We start from the raw sequence: 18,275 nt of genomic DNA, 5'->3' as shown, positions 1-18,275 counted from the left end.
ATTCATTTAAAACAAATTTCTTTAATCCAGGCTCTATGCTTTAGATCCTTTTAGATTCATAAGCTATGATTTACGAATACTATACTGTTACATCTTGTGCTATACATATTCAATTAAAAACTGGCGCCATTCGAAACTATAGCCATCGTACGGACACCTACGCAAACTAGATTGCCTGACTGCGGACTTTTCGAAACTAAAACGGTCGGTAAACGGTGTTGCGTGTGTTAAAGTATAGACGTTATCTAATTAACCAACTACGATCATCGACTAGGTACGGAATAGGCATGACGTTATACCACTGATACTAAACAATTCAACTCGACCGTCCAAAGCGATAAAAATGGAGCCGGCATCTTACGGGACGTCGCATCGCATGTTCTGTAATACCGACCATTCGAAGGTTTTTTCGTCAGGTCACAGACGAGTATGGTCAAATACAGGATAGACTTCCTCGTCGATGCTTTGTGTGCCATATTCTGAAATACCGATCGTGTAAAAAATTGGAAATTTTGCCGCTGACTAGACACACAAAGATAGAATACGCGAGCAAAGTGAAAAAGCGGTATAGAAATAGAAAGAGAACGTTGCACAGAACGCCCTTGTGCCTTTGCTTATTAGACACGTTTTTACATGTAAATATAACACCAATCAACGAGCGACGTCAATGTGTATGCTTGATTAGACAGAGACAGAAGGGACCTCTATGCAATATCTTTTTTCTATGCCCACTGTAACGTGTGATTCGCATAAAATTTAGTAAAATTCTGCCAAATATAGATATTAATTCGCAACAAGCAAGGCTTTTATCTCTTTTCTTTTAAACATATCTCCAATTCATATTTCATTGCTACATTTTAATCCATATTCCTTAGGACCCGGAGCATCGAATCTTTGATGTAGTACTCATAATTTGAAGTACCATTTACGTAATAACTGTTTTAATAGATCTACAACAGACTTATTTATTGTATTAGTATATATAATAGAAAAAATGTACAGCTGACATTATAAATATAAAAATAACCAACAGTCTTTTAATTTCAATTTGGATTCGAAATTAACTATTTCAGTTTGAATATTTGGATTTGGAAGCTATCAAAAATGGAAAATTTACTTTCAATGTCAAGATGAAAAAAGAATTGATTGAAACCATGATTTCTTTATCGAACTATTCAATAATCCATTTACACTATCTTTTTGTAGGATAAATTTAACTTTTGTTCTTTGCATTAAAGATTAACGCCAATTCTATCATTTTTCTTCTTTTCATTTCAGTGACTGTATATGTACAGTTCCAATTATTCTTAACCATAGCCTTGCTTATATAATTCCTATTTCGTTATATAATTTTTGCATAAATCGTCGAAAGTCGAATTTATGTCGAGCTACACTCGTACAACGTTTTCTATGCAAAATTCTTGAAAATAAACAATGCTCGCGAACGAACGTTAATCTGTGCACAGCAAGTACGAACATTTATAAAGTCATTTTGTGATTAGTCGATCGAAAATACTATGGACGAAAAAATGATGACTCTAATAACGAACGCTCACTGTTAATATTCTAAAATAATGAAATAAAATCTCGGCGATATATATTTCAACTAAATTATTACTCTATAAAATGTTATTAACTTGGTTGTCGTTACTTTGCACATAGTAGAAAATTTGTATATCATATATTTCAAACTTATTGACATATCGTCTCTTGTTTTTCTTGAAACGCATATGCCCATATAAAGTGACGAAGTAAAGTCACGTATGAAACAAGTTTTAAGCAATACAGCAATAAATTACAAATGTTCGTCGGTATCGAACAGATGTATCGTTCAACGGTATTTCCATTAACAAACGCTCAAAGGGACGCTGAAAAAGAAATAGATCCAATAGCCAGAAGGGCGGTCCACTCGATACAATCCCGAACAAACCGTGAGTGGAACATTTTTCTACCTCGCAACTCTAAATCTATTAAATCTATTAATTCCATAATCACAAAATAGAAATTTCTCGAAATAAATCGCGAAGAGTGCGAAGTAATCACGGATTATTTCCAATACTATTTAGTTTGCTATTGACAAAAAAAAAAAGAAAAAAAAAAGACAGAAAAACATGGAAAATTCGCGAAAGCAGACACCGCGGTAGGATGTTTCAATTATTCACGCAACGCTGATAAATACTAATCTGTACGTGCACTCATATTTCAATATACGCAACGCTAACAACGAGATGTCAAAGTGCAGCCACGTTCGAAGCTGCTGATGCTTGACCACTTCTGTGCAACTGTCTTAGCTGCATCAGGTGATCCAGAAACAGGAATAGATTTCCATAATCTCTATGAAAAAAGTTTGGGCATTTCATAGACGCAACGCTACATACAAGAACGCGATCGTTCGTCAACGCAACGCTAATCGAAAAAATTATTAAAACAATCTCGATGGAACGTATAGCAACGCTAATTCTTAAAACGAATTTTAATGTAAGTTACTATTTCTATTTCTAGATGTAAAAACGAAACTGTTTCAATTACGCGTTATAGTTACAAAATTAATTCAAAGTTAACGTCGTTACCGTACAACTTTAAATAAAACAAAACGCGACAAATTAAAATTCTACTTTATTCGTAACACTGAAACAAGCTTTATCTACTTTTTATCGCAACGGTAATCCAAGGCAAAGCAACGATAATTGGCAAGGCGAAATTTGAACTCGCAACGCTGACTCGAAGACCGCGATTTGCCCAACATGACAAATTACAACTGATACTATTGTACTACAAATACTAAAAGCGAGCACAGTGACAAAGTAGTAACGAGTGACTTTCCATGCTCTGGGTGATCCAGAGGATGGAAAGCCACTAGTAGTTGCCCTCTTCGATGGCAGTTTGCCGGGCCTCTTCAGCTCATAGCCTCTTCTTTGTTCGGGCGCGATGCCCGCTGAAACTTACATTCTAGGCTCGAGAACTTTCTAAATCGTAAACCAAAAAATAACATACAAAGGTGAAATAAAAATATAAATCGCGAAAGCTGATTCAAATGCGCATGGACTGACCAACGATCACGACCGTGATCGTTGCCCATTCGCATGTGCGTGCTCGAGCGATACATAAACGTGCGTACCGAGACCCACTCGCGACCACGACCGCGCAATTCAAAAAACCGATAGGCAAAACCATAAACGAGTGGCATTCCCCACTAGTTCTAGTTTTACTGACGATTTTTCAAATTAGATTCCCTGAAACAGGTTGGTCACGCGAAAACGCGCCTACCCGACCAGAGACTGTGCCAACCTGCCCGGCCCTACCTACTTATTATACGCAACAGACACGCCAGAAAGTATGCTACCTATCCTACCTAGCCCTATATTTAAAAATGGCAAAACAAGCACACCAACACACTCGCTCCACGATTCTCTCGCATACCACCCGGGCGCAAGGACCTACACTAGAGAGGACGTCCCGGGACGCCTCCGACACCCGAGTTCAGCACGCTACTTGCACACTCTAATTTACGTACCATTTCCCTGAAATCGACCGACGACGGCTAGCGACCATTGCGTACAACATAATAAAACTAATCCTCAATTTTAATTACAAATATTCGTAATTCAAAGAGTGTATCTATTTTTCAGGAAAATTACAGATGGTACGAAATTTAGTACCATTTATTACAATTTAACTTAATCTAATTAATAAAATTACTAATACCGATATCTACGATTCGCTGTATTTCATAGCAAATCTGTTTTCACTGGTTGCGATTGAAATGATTTATATTTCTTACTACTTAAATTTGTAGCAAATGAAACAAGCACTAAAACGACGCAATTCCACAGCCTACCCATACACACTATGCAGAAAGTACGTCGTGCACGATACGCTAACGCATCGTCAGTCGGCTAGAAATTGTTATGAGATCAATAGTCATCGTACTCATTGCCTTTTCCTCGCTCAAGTAGCACCTGGGCACGTGAGCGAGGTCCTGGCAATAAACACGGAAGTGGTTAAACCTAAAAATCCTAACTAATAAAAAGAATTAACGCATCTATTTTGCATTTAACGGGCTAATCTTTCTTCGTTTTCTATTCTCGAATTTTATCTCAATTACTATCACTGTATGCTCTACATTGTTAATTTAATAAATTACCAAAATACCAATATTGAATTTATTTATAGAGAACAGCACAAATAAGATGAACAAATAATTGACTCTGTGAATTATTGAAATTCCATTGCAAAAAAAGACAGATTGACAATGAATAAGAAATTGATTTAATAATTGACTCAAAGTTAAATATTAATGCAAACAACCTCAGGCGATTTCTTCGTCAAAGCACATATTCGAAAACACGAAAGCAATGTTCAAAACATTTTGCTTTGATTCCAAAATTTGCCTGTCGCGAAGTTTCTTCTTGCATATAAAATTCGATACATTTCTGTACGACAGGTTTGAACTTTAATATTTCTATATGTATATTTTAAATTATTCAAAATACTCAAATTCAGAAACGAAAGGCAGACAATTAAGTCCTTTGAAATAGTGCCATCAAAGAAAAGAAGGTGAGATAAAAAATGACTTACTATTATTATTATCATTAAATATGTAATAATTGCAATTTTTAATGCAACAAAGTCGGAGGGTATCCGATTTCGTCACTACGAAATATTTAATCGAATCGTTCCAATTTTTAGTACATTTCGATTTTGAAAGTAACTATAGTGAACATATCTTCGATCAAATTAATTGTTAATATAACATCGTTTGTATCAGGTGGCATCATTATTAATATTATTAATATAAAATTCATTAGTATCATGTAATTAACAAAAAAAAAAAGCAATATGCAAGAAGACCTATCCTGAACTAATAAATAATACATAAGAAAAGGAAACGTTACTACTCACGGGTATGATAAATACCCGCGATCACTGTGCTCGCAAAAAATTCTACGTAATACAACCAGTCACCCGTGTCGATTCGGACCTTTCGTCCTACGACATGATTGAATAACCGGAGGAACAAAAATGCACACGACTCACGATAAGATACCAGGAACGTAGTTCATTGACGCTGTAGTAATCCAGGGACAGTAATCGTGAAGACCGTCATCAAGGAGGAATCATGCAATCCAATGGAAGAAAACTGTAACGAGACATGAAATATTATAATTCCTTCTTAAGAATAATATTGATTATTTGGAAAATTTGATCTAGTGGAAGATTAATCTCTATTGATCTCTATTGAAATTTTAATGACAATATTCGATTCAAAAATGACTAATTTAAATACAACGAATAGGATTAAATGAAGTATAGATTACAAAATTACTTACATTTTTGGCTTTTGAAGCCCCAATAGGTCGTTTTCAGGAAACAGGAGCAAGAGGAAGGAGTGATGAACCTTTAACAAGATATAAATTATTATTATATATGAATAATATATATGTGTGATTAATTTGTTTTAGAAACTATGTGATGATTGACCAAACGATTTGAGATAATTAAATACAAATAACGAATTTCTATGAAAATTTTGAACTAATAATAGTAAAAAAGTTAAATTGCTACTTACTATAACAATTGAAACTCTAATATTAAAGTTTAAGATCGGACTTTATTTTGTAATTAATAATAATTAAAGCAAAATACAAGGAATAAAATTAATTGCAATACGATATGCAAAGATTCTTACATGCTTAGTTTTAAAGGATCACTGCATCCTTCCCAAAGCACAGGAAGAACTCGAAGTTGTGCAAAACCTGAAACAAACCGTGTGTAATATTATAATTTGTCCTTAAAAATATACCGTTCATTGTAGTGCAAAATAAAGCTCTAGTCAAACTTGAAATTTTAATAATAAAATGTTTTGTTAAAATGTAATTATTATAAAAAGTGAAACAAAAATAAAAATCTTTAATCTAAAAATGATGAAAATCTAATAATTTCTAAAGCATACTAAACATTTGTATTATGTATCAATATTAAAACTTTAAGATTTTATTCCAATAGAAATTAATAATAGATCGATTAAAGTACGCATAATAAAATAGATCAGAATACAATATACAAAAATACTACCATTCTTCAGTTCCGGGAAAGGCTATATCCTCTTGCGAAACATGCGATTCTACTACAGAAAGCGAATGTTTAAAAAAAAAAGAAAAAGACACTACTAACGCGTCCGTTTAAGTAACAATCGACGAACACACTGACTCTAATTTAGCGTACAACGTTGTACGGTTGTAATTGAATTATTGAGAAATATTGTGCTCCGGAAAATATACAAAATGTTATTACGCAGCAAACACTGACTCTACCAACCGCATTGCGCGCGGTCACAAACATTCTCTGAAAAAAAGTTGTATTAGCAAGAAGGCGAGGCAGGAGAGTGTTTGTTTACGAAATACTGTTGTTTTCCAAGACGTATATACTATATACCGATTGTTATTCGTTTTTCACCAACAGACGGATATTATATATAGATATTATGAAAATGAAATATACGTGTAATATTTCAAACACTGTTTATATATCATAAGATATTTTCTAATATATTTCCAAATATTTAATAATATTCTAAAATATAAAACCAATTTTTCAGGAAGAATACAATTGTGAATATTCTTTATAAAATATTTATTTACAGATGAATGTCATTATAGAGCAATTGTAAGCTGTATAACAATTATGTAGCAAATATTGATCACCATTGATCCAATAAAAAAAGAAAATGAACATGTACATACGTTTATTTGTTTGTTATACTAATTCAATCATTACCAAATCTGCAGAAATAATCAACGAATTGATTATTAATCATATGTGCTGTCTATGCTGTGAAGTGAATCTTATTCTTTCAATGACGTGACCAGCCAATAATCTGTACAAAAAGGAAACCAACAATTTCAAATAAATGTATGATAAAACCAATAATATACGATAATCAAACTAATTATAGTAAAATAAAGCAATAATAGAGCCGCAATTCTGACTCAAAGGCCAATAATATGAGTTATCGACGATTTTAACCATTAAATATGCAGTCAACGACAAAAAGATTTCAAAAAATTACTTAATTTTACCAAAAATGATGATTAATAAATGATTAGATAAAGACGTACTGTTTAAATGAAACAGATAGAAGTGTAGAAATGATGATAAAATCAAAATGGAAGTGCTGATAATGACGAAATATCGCGCGAGTTTTCGCTCCACAAATTTTAACAATTGAATGCCACCCCGTACCACGCATCTCCTTCAAATTACCAGTGGTGAGGACTTCACAATATTCTACGCCAATAAAAATGCTCGATTAAATTTTACAATATTTTCCACCAATAGAAACGCTCGATTTGACTTTACAATATTCTACGCCAATAGAAACGTCCGATTTTCCTATATAGGCGCACGCTAATTTAACCTGATCAAATAATCATCATATAATCAATAATTAGTAGTCAAATAGTTGTAACGTGATCATAATTAAATTGATGAGTAGAAAACATATTTAATAATTAAATTATGTTCGTAATGGAAGATGTTCTGTACCTCACCAATAATAATATGTACATATGCATTTGTACTCATTTTTATACAAATTGAATGAATAAATAACTGATTATATAAAATGATCATTTTGAATAGAAAATACTATGCTCCTAATTTTTTTTAATTTTGTCACGTTCTAACTGAATAAGTGATTTTATCTTCAAAGTTGTTAATAACAAGTTCAGATAAGAATCTTTAGTAACTGAATTTGTAAATTTGAATCTGAATTCAAATTTGGAACGTAACAAAAGGGAATCTTTTTACTTCCAGCTTTGCTTTTAATTTGAAGATCTAAGAATATTAATCTTCTTTCGTACTACTAGGATAAAGTTAACTGTTCGGAACGAGCAAAAGTTACACTAAATAATTTTCACACTTACCAAACATTTGTTTAACACTGCATATGCTTGGAGAAAATAAATTATATCTAGAGATATGTTCAACTTATATTTTGTACAAAACACATTTCAATACTATTTTACAGGTATGACATATATAGTTCTAGACTTTATAGAAACAGAACAAACTGAAATAAAATAAAATTTATAAAATAATGCAAATTTCCAAAGTAACTAGATGTCTTGATTTCTCACGTTGACCAATATCTAAAAAGGGAGGGAACAAGAAAGCGGGAAAGTCTGTTTCGGTAGATATTCCTGGAATTGGCAATGGTAGTGACGAGTGGCGACACCAATCTTATGAACAAAAGAAATAACAGTGAGGCAACGTGCTTGGGCCATTTTAGCCATATAACTGCCGAAATATGATCATTCATATTGTGTAATTTGTTAATAGTTTATCATTCACCTTCTTCATTTTATTGTTGCATAGAAATAATACAAATACTGTGTTTTTGTAATTGAATACACTTTTTATATAATTTCCATACAAATAGAAAACAAACTTACTAATATCAGCGTCAATCCTTTTTGCTGCCGACACAAATCATTGAAGCCTCATGTTTCTCTGCTGGTATTATTTTTAATGTTTTATACGCTATATGGATTTAAGGATGGATATTCGAAATGAGGTATGATATTTATTAATAAAAATTTTGATTACTTAAAACATAGAATTAATGTTATTCTCAATGATTTTTTTATTGTTATGGGATTTGAGGTTAGGCTTATGGTTAGAAGATAAAATTGAAACTATTATTGATCACAGATTTGTAACTAAAGAAATATATCATTCACATAATAGAATGTTGCAATATCATGTAATTGTAGGAAAGGTATATTTATTATTATACAATATCATGTTACTGTTATATTAAGTTATATTAGTTTAAATTAATTATCATTCCTTTGTACATATATACATGTATTTTTGCAATATTTTGTAAATTCCTTGAAATTAATGTATATTAATAATTGTTTAATTAACAAAGAGAACAAAATAATTATGTGTGTGAACTAATTTTAGTAACTGATTATTGATTGACCTGAAATTATTTATGAATATTATACATAATTCATTTTTGTGTAATATAAATAAATTATATGATATGCAATGCTTCACCATAAACAATATCATGTAGATTATTTTAATACATTTTATTTCAATATTATTTCTCGTGATGCTAAGATGTTAACTTTTAATTAATATCTTATTTTGTTTCAGCTTGATTTCCAATTCTTAGATTTACATGATTTAAATGACAATGATAAGAATCATTTAATAGGTATTTTAAAATCCAATGTCGCTAATGATACCTTGAAATTGCCATGGGACACTGTTGAGTCTGGTAATGACGTCAATGCTTCTATAACAGAAATTCCACAAGTTCATAATCAATGGTATCATAATGGTAATTCTTTCATTTACTTATTTATTCATTTTGTATATTATATATTTATTCAGATTGTATATATCTTATATTTATTTGTATATTATATTGAACTTTGTCATTCATTTAGCAATGCCACCACAACCCTCATATGCACAACAAATAATGTGTAGTGATTGGCAGGGACCAATTTATCCTGTTCCAACAGATGCTCATATACAGCCATTTATGCCTGCTATGACTTATTCTCATCCTGGGTATAATCTTGGAAATGAAATTCATGATGTAAGTTGTAATAGGGAAACTAATAGAAGGAACAACCGAGGAAGAGGAATAAGAAGAGAAAATTTCAATCGTGGAATAAATCCTACAAATGAAATGCAATCAGGATATATGGGAGAGCAGGGCCAATTCCATCCACCATTGTCTTTTGTTGTTATGTATCCAGATCAAACACAGCAACAACAATTTTCTGGTCATGTTCATTATCCTCCACTAGCTATATATCAACCAAATATTCATACACATACAAATACACATCCTCATACGCAACCTGCTTATGGATATCCTCCATATCATCATCCTTCAGGAAATATAAGATGTGTTCGACAAGTACCACCTATGCTTTCACAACCTACTCAAGAATGTACTAAAGTACAAGCTACAAAGTCTCATGAGAAACGAGTACAGAATCTCTACACACCAGTTAAGCAACCTTTTCATCAAGTAACTGAAGAGGATAATTCTTCACAGACCAATATAGTCACTACAGTTATAACTGTAAATAACAGTAAGGTAGAACAATGTACCGATAATATAGATGAACAAACTGCCAATAGGAAAAATTCAAACACAAATGGGAAAGTACCACCCGTTAATGTTAAAATAGAGCATAACATTGTATCTACGGTAAATGAAAAATGCAATGGAGCTGAAAAAAATGATGTACCATGCGTGAATATTAATAGCAGTATTGAAGTGAAACAGAATGGAGAAACTGATAAAGAATATAAGAACGAAACTGTTTCTAGTATTAAAACTACTGTTGTTAAAACATTATCAAAACCAATTTGTAAAAATGAAAATGAAGCACATAAGGAAGATATTTCTAGGAAAAATGGGCAAAATGAAATTATTATTAAAACCCCCAGCAACTCTTCTAATGCAGCAAATACTCCAATAGTTGTACCTGCTACACCATCCCCAGCTTTATCTAGCATATCTTGGGCTAGTATTTTAAAAAAAGGAAGTGCAGAAGCACAACAGAATCTGTCAAATTACAAACCAACAGCGCGCATTAATCCTCTGCCAATGACAGAAAATAATATAACATCACAAGTTTCATCACAATTAACAGAGAAAGATCAACCTAGCAGTACAATACTATTTACAAATGAAAATATTTCATCTAATATACGAAATGAAAGTAAAAATTCTCAAGCAGAATCATTACCGAATCATTATAATGATCCTATTGCCTTTCGTATGGGTGGTAAATATTGCTCAAATTTATTTATTTTAAATATTTTCTGATTTAAATATATCTAATATATCTTTAATTTCTTTTTCTAGAATTCTTATTAAGTTATCAGATGGATAAGCAAACTGTGAGTTTATTACCTAGAGGGTTGACAAACCGCAGTAATTATTGTTATATTAATAGTATATTACAAGCTTTGCTTGCTTGTCCACCTTTTTACAATCTTTTAATGGCACTACCACATTCTAAAAATTCCAATAAAATGTCTTCCACTCCACTTATTGATAATATGTAAGTGAAAATAAAATTTATTAGGATATCTAATGTAAATTCAATATTTCTATACATTTGATTTAGCGTATATTATGTCATTTTAATAATGTTCCCTAAAATGTTTAATTATTTTTTACGCAGGATTAAATTTGTACATGAGTTTACACCTTTATCAGATGGTGCTCGACTGGCCAGGAAAGATCGAGCAAATAAACGAGGGGAAGATTCAATAGTAGATATACAAAGTGGAGTGGCCTTTGAACCATTTTATGTATATACAATGTTAAAAAATACGTCAGCTGCGGGCGTATTTTCTGTGGAAGGGCGGCAAGAAGACGCAGAAGAATTTCTCTCGTGCCTTCTGAATGGTATCAATGACGAGATGCTTGAAGTATGATCTTAATTAACATTCGTCTTAATATGAATTTTGATAGCATAATATGGATGATATTATTTCTTTATTCCAGCTTATAAAGTTAGTAAATAATGATCAAAACGTAACAAATAATATTGAAAATAATATAAGTTATAACAATGGAGAAGAAGAATGGAAGGTAAAATACAACACACTTCAACTAAATAATTTAGCAATGCATTATCAAAGAAAGAAGGTATTAATACCAAGATTTGGATTGTAGGTTATGGGTCCAAAGAATAAAGGATCTATTACACGGTGTACCGAATTTGAAAGAACACCATTATCCGATATATTTCGTGGACAATTAAGATCTAGAGTATCACGAGCAGGAGAACAGCCGACAGATAATGTCCAACCCTTTTTCACATTACAACTTGATATTGAAGTACTAATACTCATAAAGAAATCCAATATAATATTGCAATACAATAATATATTAATACAATGTTTTACTTTTAGAAAGCAGAATCGGTGAAAGGTGCTCTCGAAATTCTTGTTGGGAAAGACCAATTGGAAGGGATGACATGCAGCAAAACAAAACAACAAATAGAAGCTTGGAAGCAAGTTACTTTAGAAGAATTACCTGTCATTCTTATATTACATCTAAAATGGTTTGACTACAAACTCGATGGTTGCTCAAAAATTGTGAAAAGTGTGGAATTTCCAATTGATTTGAAGCTGGATAGCAGTTAGTAGACAATTTATTAATTCTTGTCATTAAATTTATAAGATTCAAATCAATTAAATTATCAAATTCATTTTTTACAGAATTGCTCTCGCCAAATGCTATAAAGAAACTAAATCCTAAGCAAAAACATTATAAACTGTTTGCTGTTACTTACCATGATGGCAAAGAGGCAACAAAAGGTCATTATGTTACAGATGCTTTTCACGTGGGATATGGTGGATGGGTTAGATATGATGATAGTTCATTAAAAGGTATTTCTGAAAGTAATGTATTAAAACCTACTCCTCCAAGAGTTCCATATTTATTATATTATCGACGATGTGACACTATTGGGAATAATCAGTCAAATAGTGGTAAAGCACGTTAAAGCAAAAAGCATTAATTATGAATATAAATAAATCTATATTCTGAGCCTAAAGAGGCAACTTGAAAGAATAGATTTTACAGGTTTGTGGTTCTTGTTGATATTTGTAGCTAAGTACAGAGAATGTTTATTAACCAATATCATAAAAAAATAGAAAAGTATTTCTTTTCAATATGCTGTACTTCCATGAAACATTTGTACTAAGAATGTTGTTACAAGTTTTATGCATAGTTTTCTTGGTACGCGAAATAAATAATAGTTGAAGTTAAAGTTAAAGAAGAGTTTTGATTTTGGCATTCATAGTTCTATTGAAGTTAATAAGCGCTTACACATTACATTTTATCAAAATATTAAATGTCACGATCTCTTGTACATATCTTTCATATTCTGATTATGAATATACAATGTATAAGAAAAGGATATACATGATAATCTTGTAGAAAAGAAAGCAAAAATAGAGAAAGGTTTTTCTACTTTAATGACAAAATTTCTATGAAATGCAAATTTTATATATGTCTGAAGAAAGATACATCTTATGCCTTAAGTTATTTTTGTATATAACCTTCCTGCGCCCTTATAATATTCCAACCTGCCAATTATTTTTAGCATATATTAGTTTGATAGCTATTCTATAATTAAAAATAAAAGATAATTGAATAACTATTCAAAATGCATATGTATTTCGTGATAATACATCTTTATGCCATATTATTAAGATAAATATTCGGAAAAAGTAAAAAATATAGATTTCGAACAAAAGAAATAATTGGTAAGATGGAATACTAACGTTATCAGTGAAGAAGATTGTATAAACATGAAATTTGTGTACAAAACTACCTTGTATGTGTCAAACTTGTGTCTTTAATTACAGTTCTTTAAAAAAAAACAAAAAAAAAAAACAAAAAAACAAAAAAAAGAAATAAAAATATATTCATGTATTGCCATTTTATACATGTTAATACATGTAACAGAATACATTTTCTATTTTTTGTAATAATTTTAGTGAATGAATTAATTTAATGACTACAAATTTGGATCCACAAATTTGGTTGTATTCGTATCGTTATTATAAAAATACTTTAACAATTTCAAGATACTTATCACCAAAATATGTTAAAAGTATAAAAATTACTGTATACTTAATTGATTTTATCTAGGTAATGTGTTAAATGTTTTGTTTTGCTTTGGGCTAGTGTGTGTATGGTTTTAACTCTCCTGTTCCACATCATTCTTTTCAAATCTTTTTTAATTCTTTCTAGTTTATAAATATATTGATATTCATATATGAATATAATCTGTTGATAAAGCAACAAAATTCCCATTGCAAAACATCTTATTTACATTCTATTTCTCACATAATGTAGATAAGAAATACTTTTAGTAAAATAATACTTCCTACGAAGATGTAAATATATATATATATATATATTTATATATATATATATATTAAAATGTATATTTAAGATTTATAAAAATTAATAAAAATATGTATATATGTTATCAAAACTTGATTATCATTTACTAAAAGATATTTTTTATTTCAAATATTGACACTTGATTTCAGATATTATAGTCACTTTTTTTTATCATAGCGCTGTGACATTTAAAATTCGTGAAAAAATTACAACCATATAATATATTTTAATAAATAAAGAGTACAAAAGATTGTTTAATACTTATTAATTAATAAACTTACTATTAATTACTTATTTCTAATAGTTCTCAGTTATATAATATTTCAGTTATATATAATATTCAGTTGTATGTAATAATGGATCTTTTCATTCTAGTTATATAATAACAAATATTTATTCTAATTATTTATATTCTATCTTTATTCTAATTATAAACAAGACCCTTAATATTTAACAGTTTTGTTGCATCTCATAATGTATCATGTAGCTTTAAATCCTACAGAATATGCAATAGCCACGAACAATATCATACAGATGTAAAAAATATATTGAGGAAATGATATATGCTAAAAATGTGGGAGACAAACTTTACCAGCAAATAATTCTGAAATTACTGTAATCCACAAAGCTAAAACGAAAAGTATATAAGAAATGCCAACTTGATGTGAATTTGGTAACTGATATGGTTGTCCACCAATTTCATCAATGTGAAAACCCATTGGAAATATAACAGCTGCTAAGCAAAACAGCACCACTAAAATATAATCTTATATTTTTTATGTAAAAACTTCATTTTTAAAGGGTAATTAACATTATTAATTGCACTTACTAGCTGTAAATCCTACCCATCTTGCATAAGAAATAACATTACGATCCCAATGAGAAGTAGCTAATAATATTATAGTGGCTGTTATTAAAATGCAACCAACAAAAATACAAATAAGAGCCATAAACCATTCTGGTTCCAAATTTGAACTGTAACAAACTTGAGGTCTATTATATAAAGTCATACATGACCACATTAGTCCTAGTCTTGTATCTCCTAAAAAAAGTTTTAGTTTGTGAAAAGAACTTATACTTAAATACATATATCTTATATTATAGAAATAATAAAATTTATTACATTATACCATTAAAACCATGTAATTACTAAGAAATAAATAAAAGAAAAATATAATTTCTAATCTCTTACCACCAACATCAGTAATAATCCAATCAGGCATAGCCAAACTGACAATTGCAAATATATCGGCAGCAAGAAATAATGTTCCCGAAATAATTGTTAACTTATCCATTTTATATTAATAATAATTAAATAATTTTACTTTAAGTTACTAAAAATAGTTAGTATCATTGATGTCAAAACGTTATTTTCTAATAATTGGGCGAAAAGTAATTTTATTTCGAGGTTGTTTGTTTTACTATGGTATTGATGTCACTTCGTTTGAAAGTACACAGTTTTCTAACCTAAACACTCGTGACATGTAATACACACTTAATAATACATATTCATATGTCCCTATATGTACGTGCGTGCGTGCGTTGGTGTGTGTGTGTGTGTATGTCGGGTTGGCGTTAGGACTTGGGTTTGGGACGTGAAATGAATCTTCACCTGGGTTATTTATCGTTGTCGCATAATCGAGGTAGCGTTTATTAACACAGGTATAGATGGTACAAGATTGACAAGTGTCCTTTCATCACAGACATATATATGTATAAAAGTACATATCTTATATTATTAAAATAACACAAAAGAGATACACAAAAAATACAAACAGTGATATTTATTAAATAATAAAATTATTTAAAGCGTGTTCGAATATATAGAATAATTTCGACGTTTAAATTTCTTACAATTTGGTTCAATCTGTATGAAATGATTATTACCTGCAAAATAAATAATGTATCTTACTACGTAAAGAATGGTGAAAACATTATATGTAGATAGTAATATATCACTTACTGTCATCTGTACAATCATGATTTACTGCTGCTGATAAATTGTTAAGACTTTCATTTGTTATATCTTTACTGCTACTTATTTCTGATTCTTGTTCTCCATTATTACTTTTTGGAGATAAATTTAATGGTGATGTTCGATTAAATAAGTCACCAGCTAATCTTCCATCAAATGTAGAACTTAAAACATTATCTTCATCAAAGGAAATAGAAATTTCGTGGGAGCTAGATATACGTTTTCATTAGCAATGATTCATTTGATTTCAATTCGGATTTACTACAGAATCCGGGTTGCAAAATTTTTGGTCTGAATGTATCTTTCAGGAGATATTTTAAATCGCTAAAGCCGAAAATGAGGATCATTTATCGTGGAAATGAACAGCTTTAAAAATTCATCCTTATTATGTTTAACCGACAAAGATCTTAATTTTAAAAATCCGCCTAATCTGTCGTCTTACGACGGCCAGGAAATAAATAATAATCCAGATCTAATTCAATACTCACAATTCAAATGTATACAGAGAAATAAATTTTAAAAAAGGTCACGTTAAAAACCATGAATTTGAAATTCACACAAAAAAAGCTGAGCACCATTTTCGGCTTCAACAACCTTAAAATGTGTCATTCCAGCCGAATAATTGCAGTCCAGATACTATAGTAAAGCCTTCAGTTCTTTTGTATTACTTACTTTTGTATTAATAGTAGTAAAACAAATGGATCGTCAATACCCAAAGTGTTACAAAATTGTGTTGTTTGACTATTTAATATCAATTGTGGTGATACCACTGACACATCTGTACAATCAGGATTATATGATTTTACAGTTTGTGTAAAATTCAATGGAATTTGTAAATCACAGTTAAATTTTTTAAAAACTATTGCTTTCTCTTCTACGGTTGGTGTAAATACCCATCTAGTATTACCATATTGTCCAGGCATATAGTGAATGCCACTTTTGACACTTAATAAATGATTTGTTAAATATAATATTGTTAACCATTCTAAATCATAATGTAATTTCAGTGGTAAATCTGAATTATGTTTTATTTCAAGTACTTGAAGAAATTTTCTTTTTGGAAGACATTTATCTAGAGCTAAAAATTTAGTTACTCTTGTTCCTCCTTTTTCAGGAACAAGAGCTGCAAATTTACAGTGTAAATGAGCAGAAAACCAATAGCTCGGATAATGATGTTCCAAAAGTTCCATACTTGGTGGACTACCAAGCATATTATTCTTGATGTCATTTCTATAACAAAACAATAATCTATCGTAAACACTCATATATTCAAAAATTAATATATTTTACATAAGTGGCTTTTATTATCTTACTTGAAAAAAGGTTTTTCCTTTAATAAAACATTTTCATCTCCATATCTAGTTATTCCTGATGGCCAATCATGTGACAAGAAAATATCAATATTACCAGTAAGCTGTAAATGATACAAATCATAAACAAAATGAATAATAATGAACATAGAACAATAATGAATAACAAAATAAAAAATAATGTGATAAGCAAAAAAGTTATTATATGTCCAAAATATGAAAAAGCAAGTATTACCAATGTATTACCTGTTTTAATCTAAATATCTCTAAATTTCTAATATGATATACACTTCTGATCGTGTTTTCATTATATGGTGGTTTTTCGTAATGTCCCTGCATCCAGTGTTGACTTTTATATATACCTGATAATCCTGCAATTCTAATACCACCTATTGTTATTACACTAGCATATCCTAAATAATAAATATTAGGAGCTACCCAACCACCATATGGTAGTTCTTGAAGATAATTAGATGCTTCATGATTTCCTCCAATAAATATTGTTAACACAGGAGCAACTTTCTCGCCAGAATAATATCTATAAAATTTTTAAGTACTTGTACTTAACATATAACATAACATAACAACATATAATAACATATTAGGTTAGCAACCCACTTATAAAAGGTACGCATGTCTTTATATTTATCAGATACTGCCATACATTTTAAATCACTCAAATTTCTTGTTGCTTGGAAATCTCCACAACAAATAAGTAAATCTATTTTTTCCCCATTAACTTTTTCCATTTCTTGGATAGTCTCGTAAATAATATCTAATTCACCGTGTGCACAACCTTCTACAGCAATTCTCATCTTTTTCTTATATATTATCACATTTGCGTATTTCTCACTCAATTATATAATTAGAATTGGTAAAAGATTTCAAAACATTAAAATAAACGCATAGAGTAATCACATACACTAACTTTACAATTTTTAGCCATTTTGTAATTCAACATTCATGTTACCATGGATACGATGGTACCATGAAGTTCGTCTAAACATCAAGTATATAA

The 18,275-nt window shown here is 30.2% G+C and overlaps 3 protein-coding genes and 1 long non-coding RNA gene across 4 annotated transcripts; 2 read left to right on the top strand and 2 right to left on the bottom strand.

Annotated features, from left to right (window-relative positions):
- Positions 1-8,254: 8,254 nt before the first annotated feature.
- On the top strand, positions 8,255-13,483 carry Usp10 (ubiquitin specific protease 10). Its single transcript, XM_072001770.1, has 9 exons — positions 8,255-8,575; positions 9,169-9,355; positions 9,465-10,826; positions 10,907-11,105; positions 11,229-11,478; positions 11,555-11,641; positions 11,726-11,890; positions 11,965-12,193; positions 12,274-13,483. The coding sequence occupies exons 1-9, from the start codon at positions 8,546-8,548 to the stop codon at positions 12,558-12,560; spliced, it is 2,796 nt and encodes a 931-aa protein (XP_071857871.1). The 5' UTR covers positions 8,255-8,545; the 3' UTR covers positions 12,561-13,483.
- Positions 13,484-14,364: 881 nt separating this feature from the next.
- On the bottom strand, positions 14,365-15,406 carry LOC139986489 (uncharacterized protein C16orf52 homolog A-like). Its single transcript, XM_072001877.1, has 3 exons — positions 15,165-15,406; positions 14,802-15,014; positions 14,365-14,726 (listed from the first exon to the last, which is right to left on the bottom strand). Exons 1-3 carry the CDS (start codon positions 15,265-15,267, stop codon positions 14,539-14,541), a joined length of 504 nt encoding a protein of 167 aa, XP_071857978.1. The 5' UTR covers positions 15,268-15,406; the 3' UTR covers positions 14,365-14,538.
- LOC139986455 (lariat debranching enzyme) lies at positions 15,399-18,203 on the bottom strand. The gene is made up of 6 exons (XM_072001808.1): positions 17,876-18,203; positions 17,504-17,795; positions 17,261-17,361; positions 16,620-17,177; positions 15,936-16,156; positions 15,399-15,859 (listed from the first exon to the last, which is right to left on the bottom strand). The coding sequence occupies exons 1-6, from the start codon at positions 18,070-18,072 to the stop codon at positions 15,777-15,779; spliced, it is 1,452 nt and encodes a 483-aa protein (XP_071857909.1). The 5' UTR covers positions 18,073-18,203; the 3' UTR covers positions 15,399-15,776.
- Positions 15,402-17,170, top strand: LOC139986500 (uncharacterized). Its single transcript, XR_011799652.1, has 2 exons — positions 15,402-15,513; positions 15,676-17,170. It is a non-coding gene; the product is annotated as an uncharacterized lncRNA (long non-coding RNA).
- Positions 18,204-18,275: the final 72 nt, after the last annotated feature.

This window comes from Bombus fervidus, chromosome 4 (assembly GCF_041682495.2).
Source record: "Bombus fervidus isolate BK054 chromosome 4, iyBomFerv1, whole genome shotgun sequence".
NCBI classification, from domain to species: Eukaryota; Metazoa; Arthropoda; class Insecta; order Hymenoptera; family Apidae; genus Bombus; species Bombus fervidus.
This window is presented reverse-complemented; position numbering and strand designations above follow the sequence as displayed.